At 44.9% G+C, this 16,221-nt stretch overlaps 1 protein-coding gene across 1 annotated transcript in view; it reads right to left on the bottom strand.

Moving 5' to 3' along the window:
• Positions 1 to 1,255: 1,255 nt before the first annotated feature.
• LOC131889846 (homeobox protein homothorax-like) overlaps positions 1,256 to 16,221 on the bottom strand; it is a 62,872-nt gene continuing 47,906 nt past the window's right edge. Inside the window, exons 8-12 of the mRNA XM_059239052.1 lie at positions 13,042 to 13,193; positions 11,180 to 11,256; positions 5,698 to 5,756; positions 5,445 to 5,616; positions 1,256 to 4,811 (exon numbers count right to left, since the gene is read on the bottom strand). Of these exons, the coding sequence (XP_059095035.1) occupies positions 5,456 to 5,616; positions 5,698 to 5,756; positions 11,180 to 11,256; positions 13,042 to 13,193 (449 nt within the window). The 3' untranslated portion in view covers positions 1,256 to 4,811; positions 5,445 to 5,455. The remainder of the gene's footprint in view (positions 4,812 to 5,444; positions 5,617 to 5,697; positions 5,757 to 11,179; positions 11,257 to 13,041; positions 13,194 to 16,221) is intronic.

The raw sequence follows: 16,221 nt of genomic DNA on the forward strand, positions 1-16,221 counted from the left end.
TTTTGAAATGTTGATCTTATTTATCATTTGATTTTGAGTACACTAAGACCTGGCTATGATCTAATTGAGTTACAAATTATCACAATAACCCTGGTTAGTTACAAATTGAGCTAAAAAATTGGACCAAAACGTTTAAAAGTGATTCTTTCAGCGCTCTGTAGCCTCAATAGGCTTAAAATACATGAAAAAGACATAGGGGGCACTTAGAATTCATTCAGAGATGAAAATAAGCTAGTTTACATTAAGATTGTGGGGATTATTTGGTAAATAAATGTAGCGCCATTTACCTCTTTAAAGGTGTGGTGTTCTGTTATAATCATATTAGTGCCAAAGTTCCCAAAATTCTAAGGAGACAGAAAACAAAGAAAATAGACCTTGCTTTTTGATCTTAAAACCTTGCATTTAGATTATCCTTGGTTTGAGCTTGATAGATCCAAAACAGTTGTTCAGGATGATATATAATATACAAAATCTGCTTAAAATCAAAGCGATAAAGAAAGCTGTAAAAAAGGTCTCCTGCATATACAGCATGTAAATAATGAAACAAACAATCTTCAATCAATTAGATTTACATTTGAATGAACAATTACACAAATTGCTTGAAAACTCATTCATGTTGTTTGATAAGAATAACACCTTCTGCTCAACCGTCATAAGAAGAAAAAAAAAATTCGCAAAATCAAATCTAGTGTTATCAATTTAGATCCAAATACCATATATTTTGGGAAACTTTCTTAATGCTGCTTGGAATGCAATTCTCACCAATTCAAGATGAAAATTTTGAAAAACCCAACCACTGGAAGTGTGAACTGGCACAATCGTCGGTCGCAGGTGCTCAGTATTAAAATCTAAGGTATGTACAAACAAATTTTGGTCAAATCCAAAACAGTTATAACAATAATTAAAATTCAGTGCAAAATTCAATTTAGAAGCATTGGTTATAAGAGAGAGGAATACTGTCCCCAAAAGGCCGCAGAACTAACAAAACGCCGAAGCAATATTCTTGAAACTCGTGACCCCTGCTTGAAGGTCCACTAATGCTAGGTTATGAGCACTTTTAGAATACTAACTGTGATTTTATAAAATGTTTCTAGAATGACTAGTGGAATTTCGATTGGCCAGCCCAGTTTCCTTTTCTATGTAGAGAGTAGCCGGGCAAGTTCGCTCGACAAGTTCGCTCGTTGGTCACTATGTACTGATCCCGTTGTAGTAAACAAACAAAAGAGTAATAAATCAGCAAGATAACCACGAGAAATGGAGGGGTTGTTTTATGGATGTTGCATTTCCGCGAAAGACACATATTTTGTGCATACACTGAGGACAAAATTAATAGCATTTGACAATTTTACACAATGATGATAATAATAATAATAATAATTGTAGTAGTTGTTGTTGCTGTTGTCGTCTAGTAATAGTAGTAGCAGTAGCTGATGTCGTTGTTGTTGTTTTTGTTGTGATGATTTAGTAGTAATAGCGGTTGTAATAGAAGTCTTGGTAAGACATTCGTATAAGTGGTAGTAGAAGCTTTGAAATCCGATCGATTTTTAGCGGGGTGTCAATATGAAAAGCAGCAGCTCAGGAACTTTTTGCTAATGTGATAATGATGATTATGATGATAAACACCTGACTGACAAGGTAACAACTCGGAATTGTCTTCCACTGTACGAAAAGTAGATCAAGATGACGCTGATGCTGATGATGCAAATTAGGATGAGGAGGATGAGGGCACTACAAACAACAGTGAGTTAAAGTCAACTGGAAGAGCTTTGTCTTCGGGCCAGGACTGGGAACCATGAGATGAGAGACAGACAGGCAGGCAGACAGACAGACAGACAGATGATGCAAAAGATGGATTTGGTTGTACAAAACCGGTAGTCGATTCATCAGTGTTCGCGGTATTTCGTTGTCACTTCACTTCGCACTACACAATTTTTGTTGATTTTTGGTGTGTCAGTTTATATACCTAACCATGAACAACAGAATGATGGGTCATGGTTATGTCACCTCAGCTTCAGGTCTAAAAATCGCTCTCATGCAACAACAGGAGCAGCAACAACAGCCGCCGCCGAAACACCACCACTCACATCAACACCATCGGAGAAGATTTAGTTGCTACATACAAGTAACAGCCAAACTAGAATTAGTCTTTGAACAGGGTTGATTGGTGGTGGGTTGGTATTTCGGTCGTTCGGTTGGTTGGTTGGTTGATTGGTAGCAAATATGGTTGGTTGATAGTTGGTAAATGTGGCGGTTGCTTGCTTGGTTGTGGCAAGTATTTAGTAATGCATTGAGGCCTGGAGGCCTAGAGGCCTGAAGCCTGATGAGGATGGGAAATAGTGGAAAGAACTAGGCCCGCCATGGTTCGGCGGTTGTACGTATTGGTAAGCGAGGAGGAGCCTCGCCTGTCTTGAAAACTAAAGAAACCCACTTTCGAACCTAACACCCGTCGTTTTCCTCGAATGGGATAAAGAATGAATCTCTTATTCACAAGTCAGTCTCACACACATTATGTGTTCGTTGTAGCCATTCCTCACTCGAGTTCCATCATCATATGATCTTTCAAAGCCACTTCACTTTGGTAACAAAAACAACTGAATTCCTAATACTTGTTTCACTAATAAGGATGACGATGAGGATGAAGATGATGATGCTGACAACAACAACAACGGCGATGATGATTAAACCAGCAGCCACGGGCCTTTTTTCCTTTAGCTCAGGGAATGTCGGGTTCTTTGTCCTTTGGCAATTTTTTTTTCATTTGTGGGAGGGAGAGGGACAAGAATCGCCTTCGTTATCGTCTTTGACGGATTCTTTTTGAGTATTGGGAAAGGCGGATTGACAATTCATGCCAGACGCGAATGAGTACATCAGTGATCAGATCCTGGCGGACCAAAAAAGTCAAGCGAGTAAGAAAGAGTAACGACTCTTTGACGAGGTTCTTATGATTTTATGGGTGTGCTGGAATGGGTGGGGATGACAGGCAGTGGCGGCGTGGTTTGCCTAGAAAGGGATTGGAAACGAGGTTCCCATTTCGGTCATTTTAAATCTTTCCGATTACATTCACTGGATGCTTTTCGTTAGCAGCTTTTGGGTAGCGAGTTTTCCCTCTTTGATCCTCGTTCCCGTCATATCTAGCGATTCACCCAGGCCTGGAAAATCAAGCCCGTAAATTGTTCGTTGGGACCGGACATAGAGAGCACCTCCACACTAGCCAGACGACGGTGGTGGTCATGATGATGGTGTTGGTGCTCTGTGCCACAAGCATCTGGGTAGTGTCCGTCCTCCGCCGTCGCCTTCTTTCTCGGGTTCTCGATCGGGTTGCTCGTTTGCCTTGGCATTCCGGCGGTATGTGGAAGTGAGAGACGCAAGAAGTCGATTCAGTATCATTCCTGCTCCAAGGGCCGGTCTCGAAAGCGCCTCCGAGGATGAGTGAGGAGGCTGATGATCACATGCTACTGCTAGTTCTCTCCTTCTCCCTCTGCCTCCCCACTTCCCTCATCCCTCCCTCCATCCAGTGGGGTTGGTTGCTCTTCGGATGACGGGCCGAGCCATGTAAGTGAGGATCTGTTCGGGAATCCTAAGGCTCTGCATATGAGCTGATCAACACACAGACAGAGACAGAGAGAGAGAGACAGTGGGAGGGAGGGAGTCACACAGAGAGAGACACACACACAGTCACAGAACCGCGATCGCAGGGACCAACACATGCACATTGAAAGCGAGCTAGAGAGCGGGGAGAGACAGGGGAGTACAAAGTTGGACTTGGTTTGCGGTCGTCGTCATCGCCATTTGAGCGCCTACTCCATCGCCATGTGATATTTTTCAGAGTGCCAGAGTGCTGAACACTATTCGCTTTCTTTTGCTTCTTCTTTTTCTTCTCCTTCTTATTCACGTTCTTCCTCTGCTGTTGGAGAGTCACCCGGGAATTCGAGAGTCGTAGGTTTGTGAGGAATGCCTTTTTCTATTTCGCTGTGGCCGCCATTCACCGCCACGGTTCCAATGTCTACGCCGTCCGTCGTGTTGTTCTTGTTCTGCCAGCTTCTCGCTTTTCCGAGCCTCTTCTTGGTCTTGTTCGTTCTGGCTACTCTCTCTCTCTCTCTCACCATCACAAAAGACGGAAATGGTCAAAGATTTGGTGACGTTCACTGACTAGTTGTCAATAAATTGGTGTTGAGCTTGTATCACTGTATCGCAATAAACCTCACCTCACCAAAAATGTCCTGGAAATTCTTCTTGTACTGAGACAGGTTTTTAATAATGATTTTTCCCTTCATTCATGAGAGTTTCACATGAAGGAGCAGTAGATGATGATGAAGATGCATGGAAGGAGGAGGGGAGGAGGAGGGATGTAAGGAGGAGGCTGAGGGGGAGGGGCAGGATTGAGGTTGGGATGGGTGGAGATGATAGTGGTGATGAGATTTGGCACCCGGTGACGCAGTTCCTGGTCGTTTTGTTGAGCAAAACCAATCGTTTCGTTGAGATGGATTCACGGCTTCTTCTGATCAAGGGTGACAGCCGAGCAGGTTTGGCTGGTTTAAAAAAAAGGTCGAAACTGATGTGACCCGTTTCAATGATGAGATTATTGAGATTGTGTTCTTTTAGTTAAGGTTGTGGCTGTTTTGGGGGTTATGGTTGCAATCGGTTGGAGGACAGGTCGTCGTCGTCACGTTGGCTCTGCCCGATGTCACGGTGTCAAATTTAAAGACGAGAGATAGAGAGATTGATTTGTTTGACCGGGATTTAGGCCAATGAATCCTTATTCACGCCCCGAATGGATACAACAAGGAACAATGGTTGGAGGATGTTTCATCCTGGAAGAGAAGAGCGGATCATTTTGAAATGACGAGAAATACGGTTCGGATTTTGGTCCTAGCCTACTAACGATCTTCACAAATCGATTTGAATGGAGTTGAACGGAAAATGCAGATCGGATAATGAAATTTTTGGGAGTACCAAATGAGAAAAATACATCATCATCATCATCATCAAGATATGATTGTTCCTCTCGTTTCCTTTTCATTTTCTGTGGTAATCATTAGTGTTCATCTGCCAGCGGGGAAAAGTCCAAGAGCAGACGGGATCACCACTAGCCAGTCAGCCAGCCAACCAGCAAGATAGCAATTCAGCCTCCGTTCAACGGGTCAATCTGTCAGATGGACCCAACTCATTCACCATCTCGGGCCAAATGAGCATTAGCCCCTCAGCTCGACGCATTTGCCATCAACACGAACGAGCTCGCCATGAAATTTATGTTAAAATGGGACGCTTCTTCGAATTAAAACCAAAGAGAAAAGTACACACTCGTTCGTTCCTTCATCTACGTATATACGTACGTACGTACGTACGTACGTAGAATGGGCAGGCAGTCATCTCAGAGTGAGAGAGAGAGAGAGAGAGAGAGAGAGAGAGAGAAATAGTTATCAGTTAGAGAAAAAAGAACTCACCCGAGCTGTCACTATAGGTGGCCGTAGTATTGCGAGTAGGCGGCTGCCGCATGCGGGTAGTCATAGGCCTCGCCAGGCGGCCGGGCTTGCATCATAGCCGCCGCTGCCGCATGCTGACCGTCCATCATGTAACCCATTCCCGTGGGATCAGGACTGGGATATCCACTGGGACCTGGAACCATTAAAAAGACAAACGATTCATTCTCTGATTCAATTCCACGAAATCACTTCAGGGATTTCGGCAGACACTTACCGGCTCGATTGGATTGGTCGATCATAGGCTGGACAATACGCCTCCTTGCATTGATAAACCTGTAAATGAAAAGGTGAGAGCTATGTGAAAAACCTGTTGTCCCGTTCGTCAGCGATATTTTTTGATTCGTTTGACAGGCCTATTCTTGAGCGACATCACCCGCAGTCTTTACAATGCAGAGCCTCAGTGCCGAAAGCTATATCGCATTATCATCTAGGGCTAAAATTGAACTTTTCCAGCATGTACAAATCGATCATTATGGCGTTTGATCGGGGAGGTTCGCTAGATATTGGTAAATTCATGGTGAAAGTCACATTCGAGGCGCTTTTACTCGCCCCACTTTAGTCCAGGGTTGGTTAATGGGTCATAGGACGGCTGTGTAGTGAGTTAGTTGAATGGCTGGTTGTTTGGTGGATTGTTGTTTGGTTGGAGGGACTTCTCGAGTTAATCCGTAATCAACGAAAATTGTTTGGAGGGTGATGAGGAGGAATGTAATAATCGGGACCCAGTGGAGAAGAGAACCTCTGCCACAACTGTCCTCCTCCTCCTCCTTCTATGCTATGATTCCGTCCCAACGCCCCCACCATGAAGAATAAGAAGAACATCAGTGAAACACCGCCTGATAGCCGTCAGACCTGCCAGGGGGCCATCAAAAAACGTCAACGAATCCCAATGGGCACTGACTGGACTACACATATACAGATATGATGGTCGTCATCGTGGTGGTGGTGGTATTAGTACTTAGAGTAGCAGCAACAGTATTCTGGATTCTGGTGGTTGTGATTGAAGCCACAGCAGCAACGAGTAGTACGGTTTTAACTAGTCCGCCCTGGTGCGCTGAATTTTTAACTCCGGGGAAAGAGAGAGAGAGAGAGAGGCGGCGGCGTCTCGTCAAAAGTCCTCCGCCGAAATGCTCCTGTCAATCATATCTGACATTTTTGAGGAGAAGAGCCACTCCGATCACCACCACCACCACCAAAGTAGTCCCATCAACATCATCTAGAGTCAAGACCCCCGACCCCCAAGTCGAAGTCGACGAACAAGAAAATGAAAATGAGGTAGCATACAGAGTCTGATTATGACTATTGCTGGTGCCGTGCTATTGCTCCAGGGAGATCAGGTCTTATCATAGCTAGCTCATAATTTGCCCGGTCTTTTCATTAGCGAGCGGCAAACCCTGAATCTCGATCTCATACCAGAGAGACACTCCACCAAGCAGCCAAGTAAGTAAGTAAGTAACCAACCAACCAACTAACTAACTAACTAACTAACCATCTCAACCAACCAACGAGTGAACGAACCAGCCCAACGCGTTAACGGACAGACAGCTCAAGAGAGATCAACTTCCTCTTTGGTATAATCTCCTGTCAAAATCGCAAACTACCACTATATTACACAGCTCAATATTTCCTCCTTGACGGCGGCCTCTTCCTTTTCGTTCATGCTCAGAAAACAGCAATTGTGCTCTAAAAATTCATTTTCTAAATGGCTTCACTAGGATCAGGGGAGGTGAGGGGGAGGACAGAAGAGAAGTCCACGCGAGGTTCGGTTCCTCCCTATTCCTCAGTAGAATCGGTCTCCTATCTGAGGGTCCCAAAGCCTCTCTCTCTCTCACTTACTCTCTTTCCCTGTTTCTTGGGTTCTTCCTCCATCCAGCATGACTTCCTTCGCCATCTCTCTCTCTCCTCTCTCTCTCACCGAGATTGGTTGCTCTGGTAATTTGATCCCAGATCTTTCTCTCTCTCTTCCTCTCTCCGACTTGCCAGAAGAGAAGAGTAAGACGTTAGTTCCAAGTTCCTTCTTCTCCATCTTTCCTTTGGATCGAATTTCTCGTTCCTTTGCCTCTGCTAGATCTCCGAGCATTACTCGTTTTACTTCGGAGAGCTATTCGGCCTCTTTTTTTGCTCTCTCTCGTCCCCTCTTTTCCTTGAGGCTGGCTTTAACACGTACGACTTCTCCACCCATAACGAAGAGTATGTGGAATGAAGTCTTTTCCACCGAATTCGTCGGTGAAGCATCTTCAGTCGTATGAGGCGAATAGAGTGAGAGAGAGGCGAGTCAATTACTAAAAGAGCGTTCCGGCATTTCATAGCTGGCCTCTAATATTACTTTTAAAAATTAAAACTAAGCACCGACAACGTACTTTTGGTAGCAATAAAAGATTGAAACACACACCAGAGAATGTTTGGATATTTGTTGGATATTTTGTGAGGGGATATTTTTCATCCGACCAAACCAGTCAGGGTCTAATCGAGCTTACTATCTGGTTGTCGTTCCTATTTGCCCTTCTGAACGAGGAATTCTTTGCCCTTTCGTTCTAAGCCTAGTTCTTTTTCTTTCGTTCTTTCTTTCTGGGTCTCTCCCTCACTGTGTTGGTGTGTCTTTTCTCGTTGATTTTGGTCGTTGCAAGGAAATTTCCCCTGCCACAATAAATCACGATAAAGTCTCCAACTGGTCTGAGTGAAGTCGTTTCTCCCTCGTCGTCGAATGATTCGCCTCTGGTTGTTGGGATGAAGGAGCTCTTTTAGTATGTATGGTTGTATGTATGTATGTATGTATGTATGTATGTATGTATGTATGTATGTATGTATGTATGTATGTATGTATGTATGTATGTATGTATGTATGTATGTATGTATGTATGTATGTATGTATGTATGTATGTATGTATGTATGTATGTATGTATGTTTGTATGTAAGCACGTATGTAGTAAGGAAGGAAGCCAGCAAATACTCCCTCACTTTGAGAAGCGTATGGGACTTGCCGCTTTCCCCCTGCACTTTTCGACGACAAAGAGTGGAACACTGGGTTGTTGTTGCTGTGTTGTTGTTGTTGTGGCTCATAGTGTACGAGGAGGAGGAGGAGGTGAAATTGGTGCAGCCCGGGTACACGAAGAGTCTAGAGTCAAGTGAACGGAGACGGAAACAGTTTCTCCCTCTTCCGCTCAACAACAACAACAACACCAAGAACAGCAACAACCCAAATCCCACTCAGGATGGATAATATTGTCAAATCCATGTATGATTTTACTCGAAAACTCACATTGGAGAACAACGATATCAAATCCTTTCCTTCCTTCCTGTGTGCTTATCTGCCTGTCGTTAGTATCCAAAGATCCATATTGGCTGTATGTGTAGGATGGTTTCCCATCGAGTTGTCTACCGTTGCATGAGCTGAGGTGATGAGGCTATCAAAGTCATTTTGTTTATTATGTTCCATGTGGTGGGTTGATTCCTTCTCATGGTCGAATCAATCCAAGTGTGAAGTACTTCCCTTTCAATGCCAACATAGGTGCCTATCTGGCTTGCTGTATGTACATTCAACAGCAGCCAAGACCACTACAAGAACAACAACAACGACATGCATGTACGTATGGAACTCTGTGTGTGTGTGAGTGAGTTAGTGAGTTTCTTCTCACATGCTCGCATTTCGTCTTGCCGGGAAAATTGATGGCGACGCGATACCGGCAACTAATTACTGCCATGTCATCCTCGATCATCAAAAATCGATGGATCAAAGCGTGAGTGACCCTGCTATGAAGAGCGAATACGCACAGTTACGTACCTACGAGGGAACATACATACATTGCTCCATAGATCTATCTACCTAGGCAGTATTAACGACCAGTAGTCCAGAAGAGCAGGGAGCTTGAAGAAGGCGGTGGATTAGGAGGAACAGGAGGAGGAACAAGTGGTGGAGGTGGTGGAGGAGGAGGAGGAGGAGGAGGACAGGGGAGCCAGGTTATACCAAACACTTTTTGAAACCAATCTGTCTGCTTCAGAATTAGTGATCACACAATCTGGAGGTGGCAGTATTGATGATAATGATCACGATCACCACGATTACGACAACAACTATGATTATTTCTTACACATACTCTTCACAGGTAGTGTTTAAGCAGAAAATTCCAGACCGGTCTCCGATCTCAATTGAGGCCTCTTTTGCCGCAACTATGTTCTGCACTTGAACAACCGCTCGACCCATTAAGTACGTGAATAACTTCGTTCAGGTTGTTGAGCGTTTCACAGTAAAACCGAAACCATTTGTCCAACAAAGCAATGGAGTGAGAAAAAAATCGAAGGAAACGCTCGTTAGCTCTAAGCTTGGATAATTATAATGTTCGTTACAATCACAAAAGGGGTCCTACAATTGAACATGGCAATCGTGATTGATTAATTGAGATTGTTTGTCCACTTTAGAGGAGCAATAAATGCGTGTACCCTCATGCTTGGCTTGTGTTGGTATGAAAGTGTGTGTGTAGGGGGGGGGGCGGTTTTTCTCGCCCATTGATACTCCAACATGGTGTGAGAGGGAGGGATGATGATGCTCTTCAAATTTATGTTTCCGGAAATGAGCTACCTTCCGTCCCTGGATCTTGATTTGCAACAAGCACTCAAAGCGAAAGAATGAGCGAAACCACCAAGAATTTGGTGTTCTATGCATGCTTTAGGGGTTTGGAATCTCTGTTGTAATGATCATCATGGCCGGGAATTGTGTGTAGCCTCTGGCTTGGCCACTGGTGATGGTTCTACTGAGTGCCACCAAATGTTCGAGTGTGTGCGTGTTCAAGTTGTTAGGCCAGCCCCGAACATGGCTTTTAATCCCAGACCAATCGTTTAGACGGTCATCCACAATTTGTAGAACATGTGAATAGCTTTGCCATCGCATTCCTTCGTCAGATGATGATGATGAAGAAAAGCCGAACAAGAAGACGAAGACGAGCACCCAAGAATGAGAAGATAAAAAGGATCTTCTCTTGAACCGTCGGTACCGCCGTCGTATCCTAAAGACAGCAACAATACCTTTACTTCGGCGGCTGGTCGGTCGGTCGGTCGGTTGGGTGGTTGGTTGATTTGTTCAAAGTTGAATACGACAGGTTGGTGGTAGAAGTAGTGGTTGTTCGTGTTGCTATCGTTGCTGTTGTTGTTGGGAAGTAGAGGAATACCTAACGTCATGTACATACCACTAGAAGTCCTGTATTATTATCAAGAAACGGCGAAAACGGCAAGTATTACAACTACGCCTCTACTACTTCTACATACTACTACTATTGCTACTACTACCATCACCACTGCAACCACCACTACTAGTAGTGTTCTTTAGTAGATCGGACATGGGTTAGAGGAGGGAGGCCGCCAGAACAGGGGGAGGGAGAAGGAACGTCATCTGGAGCCCGCGGCAACAATTCCGATGATTCTTTTCGGACGGCTTCTTTTGAGGCCATTGTTAAGTAGTGAACGAGAGGAGGGCGAAAGAGAGGTCTTCAAGAAATGTGTCAAATGATGGGAATACACGGAAAATGATCATCGGCCCAAGCCATACAAATTATCTTATCGAGAAGCTAAACAGACGGCGACGACGATGGTGACGACGATGTAACCGTCGCCGTTGTTCTGATTGTCTTTCTTGGTATGTGCTACCATCAACATCAGCAACATCAGAATCATCAGCATATGCCGCATTTAGAAAATGAAAACTCACCAGTTATTGACTTGAAGTATTGTCAGTCCTGTATCTTGGGCTAGTTGCTTCTTTTGGTCTTCTGAGGGATAGGGATGCTGAAAGAAACAAACAAAACACTTTTTCAATTCCAAGTCGCTAGAGGCCAACTCTTCCTTATTCGTTATATGATCCTTCTCCACTTTATACCCTGGGCTTGTCTGCCCGCTTTCTCTAGCCCCCCCCACCCTTACTTATTTTTAGGGACCTGGATCAGTCTCNCCCCCCCCCCCCTCCCCTCGTTCTTGGGTGGGTTCTTTAGATGTTGCAATTCGACCGTAGTGAGTGAGCTACTATTCATTCGGCGATCCAACGACGCAAGGAGAGAGGGAGGGAATATAAATTGTCAGGTGGTCTCTCAATATCCCCCAACCCTTACTTATTTTTAGGGACCTGGATCAGTCTCCGTCCGTCCAAGAGAAGATGTGCAGAGCAACCCTTCTGAATTCAAGCTAACACTCTGTATCCCACCTCAATCTTCTCTTCCTCCTTCCTCGAATGTTCCCTGTCTGGAACACGGAAGATGAGCTTGGGTCTCTCTCTTGCTCGCTCCCCTTCCCTACGTCTCATGGGTGAACATTGAATCCCGTTCTTTCATTCGGGGAAAAAGAAACTCGACTAGCATCCCATAGCGGGAAGTGCAGTAGAACTTGGGAGATCTCCTTCGCACTGGGTACGCTAAATCTTCTCACCAAATTGGACTAACGCGTCTTTACTGCTCGCCGGGGACGCCCAAGATAATCCAACTGAGGAAACGTCCTCCGACTTCTAAATTTATGGTTAGGTGTCCTTTACTCGTGGCCCCCCTCCTGTCTGTTTGTGTCTCACCCTTGGTCTTCTTACCCCCTCAAAAGCTCAGCCTTGTCGGAGCAGGCTACATACTTGTCGCTCTTTTCTTCTCCGACCATCCTCCCAACAATGGCGGTCGGCTGGGTTGGTCGGTTGGACTATGCCCTCTACCTATAGCGTTTTTGTTCCAAAGTTTGTCCCAAAAGAAAAAGCTCGATAGATGAAGGTCTGGCAAGAGGCTCACAAGAGTTTCAAGAATGATCTACCGATAATAGGGACTAGGCCATTCTAAGCAGGAGGTGCCGGAGTCTCACTCGTACGCGTATTTGATGCAGAAGATAGAGTTCTTTCCCGAAAATGGAACAATGTAAGATGAAGTGGAATGAACCTAATTCCATTTCCCGGTGGCTGATAAATGGAAAAATTTCGGGGTGGGACCCCACGGTTGGTCGTAAGGTCTACCGAATGCCTCAATAGAAGTCCGTTGGAACATCGGATTGAGAGGCAAAAGAAATGAGGGGAAACCAAGGCACAGAAGAATAAGTGTTGGTGTTACGTGAATTTTTACTGCTATCTTGGGACCTCTGAGGGTAAGGAGCGTGAGGGTGTTGCTCGTTTCAGGACAGTAAGACGAAGAGGAGAAGTAAATCGAAATCGAAAATAAAATTCACCTCCACGCCATGAACCGGTTAGAATGTCACCACGACGTTTGCACTCACCAAGGCAATCTCACCCAATTCATATGGGGATTTGACAGAACAAAAAAGCTAGAGAAAAGGAGGAAAGAACCTGGCCGGTCCCATGTTCCAAAATTGGTTCACGTCGTGGTGAATTTGAAACCGAGAATAAGACTTTATTCCCTTCCATTCTTGGCGTCAGGCATGATGACGAGGCAGTATTTCAATTGATTGAGCCGCCGAAAGAAGGGAAAAATCATACGATAGATAACCATCCTTTCACAGTTGGAAGTCAATGCTACACAAGTAGTCAGTCCACTCTCAAGGATCAACAACGACTTCAAGAACGGCAACAACTCTTTGATCTTCTTTGCTTACCGTTAAATGTTGAAAGAGCCAGGCTCTGAGAATATTAGTAGCTACTTTTGGGAAAATGCCCCGTTTCTTGGAGTTCTTTTTGCTGGAAGGGTCATCGTCATCACACCCGTCTGTACCATCCCCGCTTCCGATGCTTGCGTTACTGGCATCACCTGTAATAGCAAAAGGGCCAATCGGTTAATCATACTGAGAAGGAAATGACTTCATGCCAATGATTGTTTGACATCTTCATCTCTACGTAGGAAGTTGTCTGATCTGTTCGGGCTCTTGGGGAGCAAGCTGGATAAATGGATGAAGGGGGAGGGTCGATGAAGAGAGAGAGAGAGAGAGAGAGGAACGTGTATGTACATGTAGAAATTGATTCCATTTCTACAATTAAAACTCTGGGGAAAACTAGAGGGGAGGAAGGGGAGAGAAAAGGCAGAGCACAGGGGAACTCATTAATAGTGCAGTTGTTCATCTATTATTACTGAACTTCTCGCCAACTGGGATACACCAACCACCCAGCAGACGACCTGGTGGCAAATTTGGCAGGAGAGGGGCGAAAAGTTAACCACTCGTGAAACTCCAAACCCGACCAACCAACCAACCAACCCACCAGCCCAACCTAAACTCCTACGATTGCCATTGGGAGCACCAACTCAGAAGTTGCTCCCCCTCTCTCTTCTCATCTTGCATTGGTTCTAGTGTTGTATGTATGTATTTGGTAGGTACAACTGAATGTGTATGTGTGTGTGCGCCTAAAGCAGGATAGTCAGTGTGTGCAAGTTTGACGAGTGACTTGTGCACATGTTGCCCTTTGGAACCCACCAACGTGCCAACTCACTCACACGCCCTTCCTCGACTAGCCTTCCACTTCGTACAATGGTGGTCTAAGCTTGATGGATTCCGAAGCTTATTTATAATTCAAAGGCTTTTGTAGAGAAGTGGGGCCACCTCAATAGTCAGGTTCCACTTTGAACCGCAGAACGACCCATAGGGTGAAGTACTAAAGTTGAGCGAACCAACCAGACCAACAACTGCCTGATTATACTAAGAATATGGGAAAATTGGGAACAAGCACATCGCTGAAGGACAGACTATTTCTCTCATCATAGCAAAGTGATTTCTTCCACTCGGGTCTACTGTAGTTGACTCATTCGACCATTTTACCATCAAACCATCGATCTGTACATCGAACTATGTATAAAACATCCTTTTTTCTTTAAGTGCTTTCTTTCCTCTCACTCATTCTCTACCTTGAGCCACCATGGGTGGGATGGAGGGAGATAGATAGATGGAAAGAAACAAAGAGGGAGAACACACCCGCATGAGGAGAGATTTCACTCACACCAACCAGGTCCATAATGCACCCCGTAACTTTGTTGTAATACGCCAATAAAATTACAAAGCAATTATCAAGCCCCAGAGGGTTGTTTGTTTCTCTCCTCGGGCATCACTAAACTACATGGAAATGACTTCCGAATGGGAAGATAAAGAGAACAGCTGGTTGATGGAGCCATGGGCTCAGATCCATTCGAAAGAAAAAGAGGAAGAAGTACGTACGTACGGAGAAGGAGAAGGGAAGAACGAACCCAGAGGAGTGTTAGAGGCAATCAAGTGGAAAGAAAGAACGGAACACACGACGAGGACCAGCCTGATGGTCAGAGAACCCGAAGCCTACTCCAACCGACCAAGCAAATGCACACTACGAGGGAAAAGCATAACGAAGTTAAGAGACCCTTGTTCCATGATGGAGCACTTCGCTTTCCTGAGCGAGTCTTTCTTATAATAGTGCTCCTTCTTCTTCTCATTCTCGTCGCTGTCCCTCTTTTTCCTTCCTTCCTTCCTTCCTTCTTCTTCCTCTTCTTCAAGCGTTCCTGCACTTCTATCCCTACTGGTTGGTTGGCAATGGGGAAAATGGTCCACGAGGCTAGTTCCAATTGTATTTCCACTTTTCAGACTTTGCTACAACACTTACACTCTCTCTCTCTTTCTTTCTTTCTCTGGCGTTCTCTGTGTAAGGGTCTCCAGCAAACGGGTGGTGTCGTGGAGTTGCACAATTAGTATTGACATGTTTCCGCTGAACGAACCAAGGAAGGAATAAGGCTCTCAAACATTCAGACACGAGGTTCAATCTAGGAGAATGCGCACACTAAACTCCAACCATTTGGTCTGGTTCCGGAATAATTTGATAACGTGAAGCACGACCATTACCAAGATAGGGGAGTCTGGAAAAATCGGACCTTGGCACATCACTACTTGTGAGTAATGGGCAGAGAGGAAATGCGATTGCTATTTAAAAGAAGAAGAGAAAGCAGCATAAAGAAGGTTCTTCATTTTCTAACACTCGCTGCAAGGCCTTTATCACCTTTCAAACCGCTTTTTTCAGAGAGCGGAAACAACCTCATTCGCCCAGTCTAAAACCACGAGAAGTGAAGCGCCAAAAAGCGGCATTTGAGAACATTTGGACCGAACCGAAACAAAGCCTAGAATTAGATTCCGAGAAATACATGGAGTGGTGGGATTCTTGAGGTAAACGATCTCGTCTGGCGACGGCTTCAGCTACCTGTAAGGGCGGAGCTGGACCTGAACGAGGCGGGGTCCTGTCTACCACTTCATTGGGCCAGGAGGAGGCACCACGCACTCATATAGTCTGAAACAGAGTCCGTACGTACATGAACGTACGTACACACCTTGGAGAAAGAAAGAATGAACACTCTACCCTTTGCGAGCAGACTCGCCAACTACACCGAGAAAAGCATTTGTTCAATTCCGTCCAAGTCGGGCGAGGTGGTATTTTGGTAAAGTAAGTAGTGCCATGTTGGTTGGTATTGCCACTACGAAGAGAAGTGGTGGCTTTGTATGGAGCATGATTACTACGTGCCTTGCTCTCTCTTGAGACTGCATGAATTCGGCAGAACAGACAGAGAAGCTCTATCTGCAATACCAGCAATACCAGTTGTTGTTCTATTAATATGAGTGGTGCACTCCTCAAATGAGATTGCCACTTAGAGAAAAGGGTTTGCGACAGCTCAACAAGGGAGCCTCGTAAGCAAGAGAGAAACGGAAAGATGAGCACACACTCTCTCTCTCTCTCTCTCCCCTTCTTTCTTACTCACACTCACACACACATACACACGTTATTAGTTTGTTTCTAAATGAGGGACAAATAATGCCCCCCCCCTCCTCTCCTTCAGA

This window comes from Tigriopus californicus, chromosome 11 (assembly GCF_007210705.1).
Source record: "Tigriopus californicus strain San Diego chromosome 11, Tcal_SD_v2.1, whole genome shotgun sequence".
NCBI lineage: Eukaryota > Metazoa > Arthropoda > Copepoda > Harpacticoida > Harpacticidae > Tigriopus > Tigriopus californicus.